The sequence below is a fragment of the Motacilla alba genome, chromosome 2 (assembly GCF_015832195.1).
Source record: "Motacilla alba alba isolate MOTALB_02 chromosome 2, Motacilla_alba_V1.0_pri, whole genome shotgun sequence".
Taxonomy (NCBI): Eukaryota; Metazoa; Chordata; class Aves; order Passeriformes; family Motacillidae; genus Motacilla; species Motacilla alba.
Window position 1 is genome coordinate 26,981,995 of NC_052017.1, and position 17,119 is coordinate 26,999,113.

Consider the following 17,119-nt stretch of genomic DNA (forward strand, 5'->3'; position numbering starts at 1 on the left):
GTCTCTTCCACAGTGGTGCTGCCAAAAGAGTATTAACCATTTATGGGGACTGCAACCAGAGCTGTTGGGGATGGTTTCCTACATGGTCTCCCCCATTCTTCCCCCCATTCAGAAATGTTTTGGCCCAGACTAAGCAAGATAACAAGCCATATCCAAGTCATGTAGAAAAATAAAGGAAATAGTGCAGAAATTCCTGGGATTTTTTTAAGAGGCAGTTATATCCTTGAAGAACTGCTTTAACTTCAGCCCCCTTTCCAGACATTTGAGTTAAATGACTCTCAGCAGTGACAGGCTGTCCCCACACTTATGGAGCAGCTGCTTCAGGGGAACATGATGTGCTTTGTCACTGGATTTCAAAATCTTTGCTGAAGTACAGAAATATATAGTTCAAAAAGATACTCTAGTTCTGTTCCATGTTCTTAAAGTTATAAATGACTGTGCTCAAGTGCTTCCAAAATTTCCCAATATAGTGGGGTCCCAAGAAAGCATTTCAGTAAAAAGGTTGTATGAATTAAAAACAGTTAAAAAAAAAAAAGAAGCTTTTCTTAGACTTGTACAATTTGTACAATTGTACAGCCAACATTTTTGCTAAACTTTCCCACAGAAGTCTGCTCACAAAGAAAATTATGACTAAATGTTTGAGACACAACAGCAACAGAGTCCATATTACAACAGAAAATTATAGGCTTAACATGAGGCATAATCATCACAACTTGTAATAGAACAAACAGGTTTGCAAGTCAAAATTAGCTTCTTCATACATTTTATGTTTCTCTACATTGCCAGTTTGTTGTCTAACAGCTCTCTTTGGTAAACCCCAATTTCATCAAAGAGGAAACATTTCAGACAGTCAAGTGTTGCGCTCTACACTAACAGCAGCGCTGTCCCGATTTTGTTAGCTATCCAGAGAAAAGTCATTTTATAAGCCACTTTTAATTACTCATTTTTTTTTCCTTCAACATTTGTATTTTTCAAATATTTTCAGTGCACCAGAATTTCAGATTAAGGAGAACATAAAGCAAACACAGGCCGTGTAACACATACATTATTGCAGAATGAGCAATACAAAATCCAATATTTCATCCTTCACGGGAGACTATCTATTGTTCACTCGACAATAAAGTATATAAATTAAACTTTGATTTTCTTGTTTCACTTCTCTTTACCACGCCTGGTGTGCTGATATGTCAAGAGAATTTTGCCTTTTTGAAGTTTTGCTGACAGCGTTACAGAACCATTTTCTCTGTAGCACCCTTCTGAAAGTTGTTCTTTTTTAAAACCCCTTTTATAATATATCAATTTTGCTATCTCTGCAAAAAATATTACTCGCCTGAGGGTTTTTATTCTTCTTTCAGTCATGCTGCCAGGGGGCTGATTGTTTCTGATTGCTAGAGTCAAAACTCACTGAAAATGGACTACTTAAGCTGAAGAACATTTCACATGAGAATGGCAGGTTTTCCAGCCACCTTACTTGTCTATATTATTTAGTAACACAGTTACTATGTGATGGAGATTATAAAATCATTTGAGCTGGTTGCACTGACACCCTGGGCAGAAAAATAATTCTATTGTTTCAGATTCCGGAATGGCAGTCATGGAATAAAGCTTTTGATTGCTTAGTGAAGGGTGCAGCATAAATGATGTAAATGGATATACAGCTGATATACATTGGTCTCTAAAAGCTATGTTACCAGCACCAGAATTTCTCATGTGAGCCATTTCACCAAATTTTCTTGATCATACTATGTAACCGGAAAAAAAAATCTATATTAAAATTGTTCTGAAGACTACTAAAAATCCTTTGTGCAATTAAAACATTATTTTTTTTTCCATTAGATATAAAAATGCCCACTGCATCATTTGTTTAATTTTCACCTCTTTGAAGAATTGCTCCTACATTGAATTATCTATTGTTTCACTGCCTCAGGCAAGAGGGTTTCATTCACTACCCTGCACCAGCCTGAAATTGCACAAGACACTGTGGTATCTGAACTTAAGACAGTGCTGGTGATCTAAGTGAATTCAAGAGTGAGTGTTAAAGATGATGAGTAAAGTATGCTACTGACTTCCAACTATACTTTTACTTTCTTTTACCATTTATCAGAGCTTTGGCATGACTGTGTCATTCCTCCTTTTTTTTTACTCAACAATTTTCTTAACCTTTCAAAAACTTAGGGACTTTCAAAAAGAGTGCCTGGCTGCTATCTGATAGCGACTGATGTATAATAAATAATTCCTTGTATTTAAAGGGTAATGATGTTCCTGGGCTAGGCACAGTGTGGGCTGCATGATGTGAGGCTGGAAAAGGAAGGAGTCAAGGCAATATATTCTGTACCAACGATGAGATTGTGCTGCAGCCAACACTGGGGACTGCCTGAGCTGCTGATTTTAAGATTTCTTGTGAAGACCTTCATCGAAGTGTGGATCAAAATCTTAAAGAACTAAAGAAAAATAGAACTAGAAGAGACTGCAAAAAGACTATGCAGTCAGTCCCTCTTCTCTAATCAAGAGCTACTCCAGGTGGGTCATCCCTGACACTTGCATTTTTCTAGCTTTTGCTTATAAACCTCTGAAGATGGAGGTGCCACACATGGCCCAAGCAATTTTCTCCAGAGTCTCACTATTCCCAGTATTGAGAAGCCTAGCCTCATTCAGCACTGCTGTGATTTGCCCATTATTGCTTTTCCAATATAACCATAATATAGAGAATAGATTGTTCCATTCTTCCTTGTGATGGCTTGTTACATACTCATAGGCATTTCATTCACATCTTCACCCAAATGTCCCTCTGTCAACTAAACAACCCAAGCCTTTCAGTTCTTCCCTTAAACCAGGGAACTTATCATTTTCGTGTTTCACTGCTGGATCATCTCTTGAAAGGAATTATACTCAAAAAAAAAGTTTTCTACACTTGAAAAAAAAGATATTACTTGGTTTCTAATTGAAACAGTGGAAGCAATTACATGTTCTGCGATAGAATGTTTAAATGGCACAACAAAAACTCAAAAGTAAAATACCTTGAAAGAAGTTCCTAAACACTAACATAGCAGCAATGACTGTCCACCTCATTCAGCAAGATATCCTAGTCATTTCACAGTTGAAGTAAAATTGATTAATCAGGCATTGAACAAGAGGGCAGGAAATAGAATCACATCAAACAAAGGAAGACTAGACTGAAAGAAGATTTTTTGAGTTGAATAAAAACATTCTGGGGGATAGGAAAGAAACACATGAGCTAGCAAGAGAATGCCAGATAAAACAAACGAAAGATAATACAATTTTAGAAACACACCCAGAAGCCTGTGGAAAGAATTATCAAAACATCAGTGATTGACAGAACTCTAGAAAAGTAAAATAATAAAAAAGTAAAATAAAAAAAATATTTAAATAATAAAAAAATAAAGAATCAGATATATAAGTAAATATCAGGAAAAAACCCAGGGCAGACAGCATAAAGGTACAGATGAGAAAGAAATAGAGGAAGTGCATGGAACAAACAAAGAGGTTTTACAGTCAGCCTTTCAGAAATTTTGCCACAGGAATCAAGAGGGGCAAATAATATTTCATGCTCATCTATTTAAAAAAATGCACTGGAATGAGTAGCTGTTGCTTTCTCATGCATCCTTCTCTCTTGTTTTATATTTTTACTGTAAGTCTGACTCAGTCCAGTTTCCTGTTAGTTTTTGTGCCCATCATCTACATCACCTGTTTCAAAAATGCATGACTTGTTAGAGATCAGACACCTGCCTGAACCCACAGAAACAGAGCAGACATTTGACATATATCTTCAAACATTTGGGGGAAATCTATTTAAGAAAACAGAGGCTAGGGACTAGCACAGCTTAACAGTGCATATGTATGGGATGCTTAGTATGATCACCAGCATAGTTTGCGTGTTTCATGTCACAGAAAACACTTAAGTTTGATGATGGATGTAGAAGTGGAAATAGCGTGAACTCCATTTTGAGATTTGAGTTTATGTAAAAGAACCACTTATGCATGTTTTACTTTAAACAGATAAAAATTAAAGTATGCACACATAAATAGTGATTACCTCAGAGCAGCAGTTTTCCCATTTCTGTGAGTACACGTGACCTGCCTTGTTTGGTACCCAATTTGTATGTCCCAGTATTTGTTCTCCTGTCTATTCTGTCTGTTACGATTCCTCTTCTTCTTAATTAATTCACGAGCCTCAGGATCTCGAACCGCCTTTTCTCTGTCCTTTTCCTTGTCTTTGTTCTTCCCTCTTTTCCTTGCTTGCCTTATTTGTCTTGAATGGGGCACCGAGCATGCGCTCCATGGTCCCACGTTTAGGCTGTACAGGCTTTCTTCAACAGCGCACGGGCTGGACTGGCACATCTGGAATTCCGTGAGGTTGGGGCAAGCTGATCCGCCGAACTGCGGCGGAGCCACCACGTGCCGAGTCCGATGCTGGAGCCCATTGCCACAGGTCTTGGAGCACTCGGACCAGGGCGAGAACTCGGCCACGATGCAGTCCTGCCGGCACGGGATGAGGCACGCCTGCTCCTGCCGCGGCTTCGGCTCAAAGTACTCGCAGATGACATCTTCAGCTGGAACCCCGTTGGACTTCTGTATACAGGTGATATCCCTTGTCTGGATCCCTTCCTCCCCTCTGAGGCACTCCAGGGGCTTCTCGTGGCTGCGGGAGAGGACAGGCCGGCACTGGTTCCAGCTGCCGATCTGCCAGTCGTACAGTTCCTTGTGCCAGTCACAGACACGGAAACAGCTCTGCTGGTTGTCGGGCCGCTCGGGCTGCCTGCAGTTCGTGGGCAGCGTGGTCCAGCCCTCCACGTGGGCACACCACACCGCTCGCGTCTGGATGCCTCCTGGACCGCATTCATCTCCCATGCATCTCCCCCATGGACCTGGAAAACAAAAGAAGATGCTGACACTGCTCACTTAAGTTATTTCTCTGCCATATTGCAAAAGAAAGCTCTGGGTATTTCCTGTATGTCTAAGAATTTCATTCTTGGAGAAACTCAAACTTTGAGAATACAAGCATGAGATTACTCTTCACCTACTGTATTTATGATTAGAGATACATTTCATTTTTTATCCCAGACAAACTGAATATTTAATATTGAATAATTCCTGAACATACTACATGAATGAATCACATTAGATAACTATGAACTAAGCAATCACATTCACAACTTGGTTTTTGCTGCCAAGGTAGGAGCCAAAGCTCTTCCCTTGAAGGCATGAATTGGATCTCTCTCATCCACTTGAATAACTTTTTCTGGACTGATTAATTTTTTCTTCACATTTCTACTGCAGTTTATACCTTGATGACAATTAAAATTGTGTTCTCTTCCTTCCATATTGCATGCAAAAATAAGAACTACACAATGCATTTTGAAAAACAGTGGTGATTTCAAGTAGGCCACTTCTAGTCTTTCCTTTATTATAACTAAAGCAAAAAGGATCAACTGGTCCAAACTTTCTTGGCAAAAGAACAGTCTAGACAAGATGGCTCAGCACTCTGTCCAACTGTAACTTAACAGTGTCCAATGTTGAGGAATCTATCACTTCCCTGGGGAGATTATTCCAACTTCTGATTGTTCTCATTGTGAGAGTTTCCTCTTGTGTCCAGTTTGAATGTCCCCAGCAATAACTTACAGTAGGAGTCACTTGTTCTTACCATTTTCTTAAATCTCCAAGGTCTATGGTAAATATTTGACATGCAACATGTTGTTATAACAAATTTCAACAGAAATACATAAAAGGCTATATCCTTGAAAGATGATGTAGTTGCTTTTTCCATTATAAAAATGGAAATATTCACCTAATTCAACATGAAATCCACAAGCCAGAGGTTAAAAAACTCCTATATTTTTCAGGTTAAGATCTCCCCTCATATACAGTGTGAATTGACTTACCACATAAGAGCAAAAGAATAAGCAATTCAGAAAAGAAACTCTGCAACCATTTTTCAAAGAAAACTTGTCTATCTGCAGACACTTGATCCCACAGAAGACATTTCCTCTGACTGAGGAATTCTCTGTCCTATGAAGAAACTGGGGCCAAACCACACAATCTTCATTCACCTGAATGACCCCAGTACAAGACTATGTGAGTAAAGCTGTTGAAGAAGCCAGGCTGAGCCTTTACTATTTTCAAAAGAGGTTAACAGCATAATTTTGGTACTGCACAGGAATAAGTGAAATGAACTATGGCAGATACAAATTATTTACAAATTATTTACAACATCTTCTTATTGAATGACTGGAAGGAATATGTAGCTGCATCCTATTACTGATTCCCATGAGCTTTAAAACTCTCATTGCCTTCCACACAATTTTCATCTGTTCATCCAACATTAACTTCAGTACCAGTTTGGGAATGGGCTGATGATAGGCCATACCCTTAGCCTCTGTTCCTCATTGTCTCTTTTTTAAGTAAACACCATGGCTGAACAGTTCACTTGTAGTTCTAAAACCTTGAGAATGAGTACTAGCCAGTTGAAAATAGCCATAGAAGTGGGCAGATTCAGCCCATGGAAAATCCCCCATATTTTTTTGCAAATTAAGTTTGAATTATAGTTGCCAAGATCTATCTAGCTATCCAGAAAAATTAATGCATATTAAATATAAACACATTTCAATTTCCATTTCAGCAAGACTGCGTTACTTCATCTCTAACCAGCCTTCCACAAATTACATAATTATTGCTGCATTTCATTTGGGTGTATTTACACTGAGTTGAGAGATGCCATTTCCTCAAAACACCACTTCAAACACCTGCCATTTTTTAAAAAGTAAAGTCTGCAGAAAATCTTCAATTAGAGCAGAGATACAACAGAGATACAACCTGTGATTAAAATAAATTGCTCATCTTGCAAACTACGAATTTCTACCTTACCATGTCATTACACCTTGTATATGGTTTATGCATTCAGTGAAAAAATCCCTCTTTCTAAAGATCAGGTTGTTACTGTAATCCTGATGAAAAATTTGCCCACTTGGGACTCTATCACATCTCCATTCATGAATAGTCAAAAAAAAAGCATTTTGCCTAAAAAACATGCTTGTTATCAGAACATCTTCAATCCAATTCTAAGGCAGGTTTACACTATCGAAAATTATAAGAATCTCAGCCTTGATGCAATAAATACTGCCTTTGGAAATGTAAATATGAACAAAAACTCTGTTATGTGACTGCACTAACTGGACCAAAAAAAAAGTTCTTTCATTAGAATATAAATATGTTGTTTTTAGAACTGAACACAAAACACTGAGGACATGCACAGGTAGACTCATGTAGTAAATTGCATTATTTTGTTTGTCCTTTGAAGTAGTAAAACATTTTATTAAATCATTACAGGTGAGTACCAACAAACCACATTTACATGACCCTTTAAGCAGACTGCTGCTCAGTAATTCTATGTTCATGTGCGTGTTGACACAGAGCTCTTAGTCATGTATCTGACCCTCCCTCTTACCTACGTTAGGCTGATTTTTAAGTTTAAAGACAAAATATCCCGCTTAGAGAAAAAGACTGCAAGTACACTAGAAGCCTACATTTTCACTCTAGTCCACACTTCCTTATATGACTATGACAGGGTCTAAAAGGGAGCCACAGCTTTGAGGCAAGGATCTGTTTAGGCTTTGTCCTCAGTGAGCTTCCTCAAAAAAACTAAAGTGCTTCCACACTCTACCAAACCAAACTTCATCTACACAGAAATTTAAAATTTGGGGCAGAGGGCAGATGTTAAAGAAAAACCAGAAAACAAAACAAAACAAAACACAAATACATAATTCTTCCCTGCCCTCTAAGCCTCTTGCTCACCCTCTAAGTCTTCCCTAATTTTAAATGTCAGGAAACTGTCCCATGCTGTCTGGTCTCCAGAAATGCCTCTGGCCCTGCAGTCCTGGCCATGTACTCCCACCATACCCTCCTCTTACTCAAATGGTTTCTTTTTCCTATGCTAAGGATTACAGGATATTCTTAGTTGGATGGGACCCACGAGGATCATCAAGTCCAACTCTTCCGTGAATGGTCTGTCTGGGGATCAAGCCCACAGCCTTGGTGTTATAAGCACCATGCTCTAACCAACTGCTTGTTCATGTTTCTTTTAACTTCAAAAGCTTTAATCACAAATCTAAAAATTTATTTTTTAATGGCTATGTGATAGAATCAGGATGAATATTTGGTTTTTAATTCATGCTCTAATATGTACAGGAACAAAAGAACTAACTGGCACCATTCTTCACAACCAGCTACATTTCCCTCTGAGATTATGGAATGTATAGAAAAACAAAAACATAAAGAAAAAAGACCTCAACCCTAATGCTTCCACACACAGCAGTCATTAAGAACAAGAGTATCAAGCTAATCTCCAACTAATTAATTTCAAAGCATCTATGAATATCCAAGCAATTTCAACAGCTTAATTAATTCATCTTATTTAGGATGAAGGAGAATTGATATTTCATTTCGTTCTTTAGTTTTTAAAGAATAAAATATCATTATTTCATGTATTTCTAGATGTATTAGTAGAAACTTGCTTTTACCAAAATTATACTGAGAAATACCAAATTGTTTTTCTTTTGAAAACAATTTCTGCCATCCATATTACTCAATATTCCTGTTATTTTTCAGTTGTGCACTTTGAAATCCTCAATTAAGTTACCCACATTTCCCTGTACCCACAAGTCACTGTAGTCAGCCTCAATTTTCCTTACAACTACCCATCTCTCTCCCAGTTATCAAGAGCCTAAAATAATTCACGTCTAACTTAAGTGGCCCTCAAAACATTGCAAGCTTCAAGGGGAGGCATGGCATGGTTGTGTTTTGAAATTAATCACAGGAAAACAGGAAAATAAATCTATCTGAACTGAGTAAAGGGGCTTTAAAAAAAATCAAAGAAAGACATGAATTCTAAAGTATTGCTAATCCACTTTAAAGTTTTGAATGATTTTCAGAAGTATGAGAAAATCACATAGAGGTTACCTGCACTATGCTTTTTATATTGTATCATTATTATGGGTAGAACATTTACCACTGTGTTTGTAAATATGAAATTGTGGGATAAAATTCATTTCACAGCAACTAAAGTAGCATACATATGCAACTCAGAATGAAAGAGTTCAGCAGAACACAGTGCAGAGTCTCACCCACCATTACTTAAAGTCTACAGGAGGTGGGGGGTGGCTGCCCTTTCACAAATCTTCAGCTGATGTTAAGCACTAGTAACAACAAGAATGTCTTGGAAACCTGTCAAGCCTAATCAAGGCTTCAAATAATATTTTAATTTGGCCTTTATGAATATTCTTTAGGTTCTCTCTTTCCCAGTGAAGCAGCCTTCACAGAGACACTCTGCTGTCCCTGCTGTGTGCTGATGCAGATCCGCCTTGCCAATGGGATGCATGTGCATTTCACACTGGGGAAAAAAGGCTGCTGCTGTGAATGCAAAATAGCTTTTCTTTGGATTTGTTCTAAACATACTTAGAGGAACGAATTATACTTTGCCTGTAGTGAGCTGAGCTTGTTCCATGAAAGTACTATCATTTATCCACTCTTTATTTAATCAGTGTTTTACAAACAGCAGTTACAGAAATAAATAGGGAGCTTGCTTCTTTTTGTTCTGGGAGTTGTCACTGAAGTCTTACTGAGTTTAAAATGTCATTTGTAATTCTTTGTCTTCTAAAGAGATTACTGTAAAATACAATATTAAGATTCCCTCTAAGCTTCTGAAGGATTAAGATTTATTTTTTTAGAGAGCAGGAACATAAGTGAATTAATCATTCCTGCAAGTTTTTTCTGAAATTTCAGGAACTGATCACAATGGAGTCAAAAACTGAAAACAAAACCCCCACTAAAGCACTGACAGTTTTGCAGCTGAGAACAAAGTAAGCTATCATTGTATTTAATATAGTATACTTTATATAGTAAACTTTAATACTGTTTCAGGTATTAAAATTATCTCTGTTTTAAAAGGAACTTACTTTGAACTTTGATCCGGGACAAATAAGGCTATGTGAAAATCCCTTGAGCTCTTCTCCTCATACAAATACAAAGAAAGACAAAATAATCCCCCAACTATCCTCAAACATAAAACTCCAAACACATCTTAAAGCATTGAGCAAGACATTACTCGCATTTTCAACAAATGAGGGTTGCACTGATTTCAACTGCATTTTGCTGTACTTTCCGTGAGAATTGGTTTTGACCCATTTTGTTTTACTGGTTTGGTGTCTGTAAGTAGCATTAACAGTTCAATGCCAGGGAGAGAGACTCAGACTGCATGAGACAATGAGCAGCTTAGTTTTCAGTATTTTGAGAGGATTGTATTTAATGGGACTATTGAGAGACTGATTAGCAAAAATCTACTTTTTCTAAGTTCAGAACCAAGCTAACCTTACTCCTCTCCTTATTGGAGACCTCCAATTTCTTTGTATCATGAAAAGGTTGTGAAGAGGGCAAAAAAGGTTAACTGGGTGATACAGGGCTGAGTCAGAAGGACACAAGTATTACAAGACAGAGTTCAATCCTAAGCAGTAAATCTCAAGAGAGGTCAAAAAGACACAGATCAAGAAGTATTTGAAGGACTAAGAAAATGACATTGAATGCAAACTGCAGCTCCTGATAGTGGAGCTGGTCAAAGAGCTGCATGAACAGCAGGTCACTAAGAATACAGCAGCTTCAGATCTCTGCCAAAATCACTTGCACATCTGCTTGGCTGAATTAAAATATAATAAGCACGTCTGTACCTTGGTACAGTATACCTGTATTATCTATATTTGCTTTACACAAAGGAAAAACAACCACTGCTGCAACAAAGTATTTATATCACAGGCAGTAGCTAATTGTGGAAGTCTAGACAAGGAACAATCTCACTGATACAGACACACTGCCTGTCACACTGGCAAAACGTAATACAGCAAAATGCTGTAATTCTAGATCAATTACTGGTAACTTTTCTTTTTTTTTCTTTATTTTTTTGAATACAGAGTCTGTCATGCTGCCAACACCACATGCTGGCCACATTTGGACAGACAGATTCTATAATTTATACTACTGAGAGTGCCAGCACAGTAGAAGAGCACTGACAGACAAAACCTTATTTTTGCATCTTTCCCAGCCATGGCAGGACTCCCTGGGTGCTGTATGACTTGCTGCCTGCTCTGTTTGCCAGCAAATTTTCCCCTCCAGGAGTGCTATGGATCACCTTGACTGCCATTTCTATTTAATGCTTTTGTCTTTCTTGGCTCCTCTTTCAGAGGTTGAAAAGAACATGCAAGGCAGTGTCTGCATCGAAGAAAAGGGATTTAGGATATAGAAGAGAGATAAAAACAGAAAGGATTCTTAACATAATAAAACACAGCACCTGTGATTCAGAGGAATATAATGAAGTATCAAATATGCCTACAAATTATTTAACTCTTAGATCAAATTTTTTATTTTCTAGTAGCATAGGAAGAGTGTAAGCCTCAGTGCAATTTGAAGAATTTCAGAATCTGAAGAACAAGTTTTTGAAATTTCTCAAATTAACAATGAAATATTAAAAAATACCATTAAAAGTAATTTAAATAAAACTAATTTATAAATTGCATATTGTTTCCCCAGATTTCCAGATTACTTCAAACAGTGGAATAAAAGCAAATCCAAGCATATAAAAATCAGCCTCTTCATTATCTTTCTAGGTGTGCACATAATTATTAAGGCACTTAATAAAATGTGGGCCCTTTTATTTTTTTTCCTCTATTAATATCCATTGGGAAAATACATTCACACATGTTCCTGATACTATTCACAATATGGTAATTAACATTATCCATCTGTTTTCCAATTTCTCTAAAAATCATGAATGCAACACACATGATACAAACCAAGGAATAACCATAACATTTTAAATTCTGACATCAACATCACAAAGGGCATAACACTTCTTCAGTGTTTCCCTAACAGCACTGTCATATTAGAACCTTACAATTACTAGAACCATATATTTATTTTCTTCCAGCAAAGAGGAAAATAAATTTTGTACATCAGAAAATTGGTGAGTCTAAGACAAGGCTGTATATTCCCTTATAAAAGTGTTGAATGCAACATGACTTCCCAGTGTTGATGTGGTTCCTTGTGCTGTAATTCATGGCAGTTTTAACACCACATTTCACTTGGTAGAGAGGTTATTTGGCTGCTCTGTGGTTTTTTCTGTGCTTCAATATTGTGACAACTATAATAGATATTGACTCTTTTTTCTATTTGTTATAAACATAGAGAGGCCAAAAAGTATCTGTTTCTACAGTACCAAAAAAAAAAAAAAAAAAAGGGAAAGAAAAAAAAAAGAAATTAAATGGTCTCAAAATTTTTCTCCTCTTTTTAGTATTTTGTTAGTCCTTCATCTGCCCTAGACAGCCAGGGCTGAGAACTTAATTCAATACTTATAATAAAAAACCCTCAACCACCTTCTTATATTTGTCACTGTTTAATATTTATTTTGTTGCTCTGGCTGTACACATTGAATTTTTAAAATAAACTGCATCAGGATCCACACTTTTCATAACACATTTCTGCCCAAAGTAATTTGATTGTACAGTGGCGTAACACCCTGGAAATTGCTATCTGCACCCAAGCTATCAAGAGCCTTCAGCTTGCAGTACTAGTGCAACATGTTTTTCTGAAGTATATACTGGCACATAAACAAACATGAAAGGTTGACAGCTCACTGTGCAGAACATTTCTGGCTTTATGCTGCTGTTATCACCTGGAAAGAATCCTCTCCTTTAGGCTTATTATAAACTTAAGCTAATTCCCAAAACATTATTCAGTTTTAAAACAACTCTACCTCCAAATTTCTTTAGCACAAATTCCTCTCACTGTTCATTTTCCCTTTACAGAGTATAGCAGTAGCAGACAAAATGAATATTAAATGAACACACAAAAGGAATATTTAATTGAAGCAGCATGGTTTAAAGAAAAATAAAGCTTCTATGTTCTACAAAGCAATTACATTGCTTTGAGCTTCTAGTCATGTTGGAACAAATACTTCTGATATTGAATACAGTTTCTTCTAGCCAACAGTCTGTTTACATATAAAGCTGGTTCATGAATGTTTCTTAGTTTCGTTAGAGGTGGTGTTAAACCATCCTAACATATTCCTCACATTGCTCTCCTTATGTTGCCTCTCTAGTCACGCTGGTGGCTGAAAAGCAGATAACGCTCTTCTGACAAAATGATGATTCTCATACATAGCAAACACTCTTGCAGGCTTTGTAAGATGGATGAAAGGTTTTATTAACCTTTGCCTGTATCTCTGCCACACGTCTGTTTTGGTTTTCTTCTGATCATCCACAGTTGAAAGCTTCTCTGCCTCTCCCCTGTGAGGCAGCTGCACTGAGTCAGGCCAAAGACCTACCTACCCCAGCAACAAAGAACTGGAGCTTGAAGAAGGTACAGAAATATGGTGAGCAAATATGTCTTTCCTGATACCCTCCCAGCTTCCCATCAATTCCAGCTCACACACCACAGCAGACACACAAAAGTACAAACTTCCTCATATAAATTACACTTATACATGGATATCAGCTAAAGAAAATGCATGTGCTCAACCACCTTCTAAGATCAGTTTTAAAACACATACTAGAAACTCCTAAATTTACTGTTCTTTTTTCCACACTACCAGAATGTAATGATAAAAATGCATAGAAATACCAGAAATTTAATGATAGAAAGCAAATGAAATGAACCTATTTTTTTCATATACAGTGGGCAAAGAAAAACAAAACAAAAACCAATCCAGGGCCAATTGCAAGTAAATCCATGAAATCAGCAGTTACTCACAATTATTATTCAGACTGTAATCATGGGTCAATATTATCATTTTACAATGAAAGCCCTATAATAATATGTGTAACAAAAAAATCACCATGAGTTATTCTTATCTGTGTCCCTGTAGACTTTTACAGCTCCGTCTCTATCAGAATCTGATTTTAAGAGATAGGTTACTGAGAAAATCAATTCAGAATCCAATGCCTAGTAAAGTGAAGGATTTGATTTGTATAGATTAAGATGAAGTTTTCTCCTTGGTTTTGAACAAAGATTCACTTTTATTCCTATAAGCATTTTATATTCACTTTATTCACAAATCTTAAAGCAAATTTTAACTGAAACACTACTGAGATAACATCTCAGATAACCTGAAAATCTCACTGTCAATGAGTGTTCTCACTAACCATATGAGGAAATGTAGATTTTTGCACTAATTTAACTAATAGTGGCTTGCCCTCCACTTTTCATTAGAGTGAATGCCAACTAGATCTATGGTAAACACACTACTAGTCCTTGTCATGACACTTTGGGCATCAGCAGGTATTGCAGCACCAATTTCTTGGTAATGTTAGGAGAGTTTATTTTTGTGCAGTCTCATGTAATCCAATGATAATTAGTCATATTGAACAGAGACTTTAAATCTGATTTAATTTCTATCATAAATAATTTTGCAATTCAGTTTGTTAATGCAATTTTCTTTAGTGAACACAGACTGATGCCTCAAAAAAAAAAAAAAGAGTATTTCTGTTCCAATTTTCATCATGACCAAGTGAATGCTTTTATTTTTCTGCCTCTGTTTCATTTTCTGCTCTTTGATTTCTTTCCCTTGTTCATCATAGCCTCCTGCTGTGGTGCTGATGGCCAGAAGTGCTAGTTGTGAGGCTGCTGCAACCACAGGGTACGCCCGTCAGCACAGGCCATCATGCTTGTGCCAGCCCAGTGGTTTGTAATTCCAGGCTCTGCTCACATTAGCCAAGGGCAAACAAGTCAAAAACCTCCTCCACTGAGAAATGAAGAAATTGACTTATACAGCTTTTCAGAAACTGGCTACAGCTTTTCAGCTAGGGTACTAGAACTAGAAATCAGAAATTAAACATAGTATCTTTGCACACTGACTTGTTTAAAAGGTCAGACTTCCTGCAAGGTATGCTGTCAGACAAGGTAGCCAGAATCTGGTTATAAGAAAACACTACAGTTCAGCTGCTTGAAGTCATAAAGAGATTTAGGTACTCAGTCCCACTACTACCAGCCTGCAGGATGATCTATGTACACCACTTCTGTCACCTTGCACTTCTGCTTCTTCAGTGTAAGGCAAGAACAACAAAATGAATTTTTAAAGCCCAATATAGGTATTAACGAAAAACTGTGTGCAAATAAATAAATAGCAGTAAGAATACATGTTCTGTCATTTTGTCTCTGGAAGCACACAGTTTACTCCATATCTTTCCCTAGAGTTTTGCTCTAAATCCCAGTTGTGTGGAATGGTGTGTTTTAATAAAAAAGCAAGCCCAGATGATAAACTAATACTTTTTCTTACTCTTGACAGAAATCTTATTCACAGAACACAGCATGTACACCTCTCATCTGTGTCTTCCCTCTGACTCCTTGGCCACAAGAGAGCTAATACAGATTTTCAAAGATCAAATAAAAAGGTTTCTCATATCTCTGTATTCTTAATAGTATCTTTGCCACTAATGGAATTAAATAAAATAGCAGATCTGAACTTAATGAATATCACTGAAATAATGCAATGGACCTGTCATCATTTTGGCTTTCTTCTAATTCACTGGAGCAAAGAAAGCTTAATGAAATTGCATATACAGAAAATTATGCAAAGGGTCAAATGTATATAATTATCTTTATTTACCTTTAAATATTTCATTATTTAAATCGCCTCATTGTTGGGCTGAAATAACAATTCAGTCATAACTCTTCTGAAGTGCACTAAGACTTTATGTCTTGCTGAGATACATTCTCCCAAGCATATCCTCTGTTCATTTATTATTTATTATCATCTGCATTTTGCCAAATTCTTTTGAAACCCATTTTCCATTTAAAATGGCAACTTTCCCTTACAACTGTGGTGCATTCATCTTACAGACATGGTACTCAAAACTCTGTGAATGCAAGACAACTAAGTCTTGTGGATATGCTCAAAATACAGGTGCCACTGTATATCAGAGAAGAATAGATCTATATTAGTTTTGAAGAAATCTCATCAGGACCATACGACACCTGTCACTGCAATGTATGCAAAATAAGCAATGTCTTCATCTGACTGCCCTGTAATCAATCATTTCCATTCAGACATAACTGGGAGAAATAATTAGTTCAAGAAAGTGACCATTACTTAGTCACTTATTTTCATCTGGCAAATGTGTTGCAAAATTGTATTAAATAAGTGGCTTTGTCTATTTTTGTGATATTAGAAAAATATTTTAAAAACCCTTTTGTGTAAGTACTTTTCTCAATTTTTGTTTTAAAAATAAGTAATATGAAATATTAGTGTAGGCAGTTATTTCAGTACCTTAGACTATATCATAACATTGACTTTTGAACAGAAATCTCCATTAATCACAACAGGGACTGCTGCTTAAAAATACATGAACTTGAGCTGATGTTATCACACTGATCTATCACAAGAACCCAAGATGTCCTATTTAAAATGCAATGAATCACTGTTACAGAAAAATTAAATGTGCACAAGTATTTTAAGGACTGCACCAGAAGAATACTCTCAGAAATATCTAGAATATAACTTAAAATTCCTCTCACCCATCAAAGTAACAGAAACACAGCATCTAACCGTTGCTTTAGTCTTCTCCTAGCATAAAACCCGCTTACCTTTCCACTGCCAGCACTACCTTTGAATTTTAGAGTTACTTCACAAAGGTTATATTAAAAGTAACAGCAGCATCTTTTAGCAGATGTTAAAAGATTTTTTGCTCTTTCTCTTGACAGGTAACTTTTTTCTTTAGCATCACCTTGGAAGGATTTATTTGATTTGGTTGGATTTATCTATGTGATTGACTTGGAATGATTTATTTAATTAGTATATTGGGAAACCTCCATTTAAGAGAAGGTGAGAGGCAAAGAATGTATTGGGAGACTTCACACATGCAACGCTACACAGTATCAGGACAAAGTGCATGTTTCCCTCCAGAAAGGCAAAACCAAGAAATTAATTTTTGTCTATTCTAATAATATGCTAGTTCTTTGAAAACTGTGCTAAAGCAGTGAATTTAGCAGTGAGGAATGTCATTGATTACTCCCCTGGTGCTGCTTTTTGTCACTACTATTCTCCTGTTAGACCCTCATTCAGCCT

At 36.7% G+C, this 17,119-nt stretch overlaps 1 protein-coding gene across 13 annotated transcripts in view; it reads right to left on the reverse strand.

Annotated features, from left to right (window-relative positions):
- Positions 1-17,119, reverse strand: part of THSD7A (thrombospondin type 1 domain containing 7A) — a 267,555-nt gene that overhangs the window by 112,739 nt on the left and 137,697 nt on the right. For all 13 annotated transcript variants that reach the window (XM_038128932.1, XM_038128935.1, XM_038128929.1 and 10 more), the window contains one exon: positions 4,055-4,886. In XM_038128932.1, the coding sequence (XP_037984860.1) occupies positions 4,055-4,886 (832 nt within the window). The remainder of the gene's footprint in view (positions 1-4,054; positions 4,887-17,119) is intronic.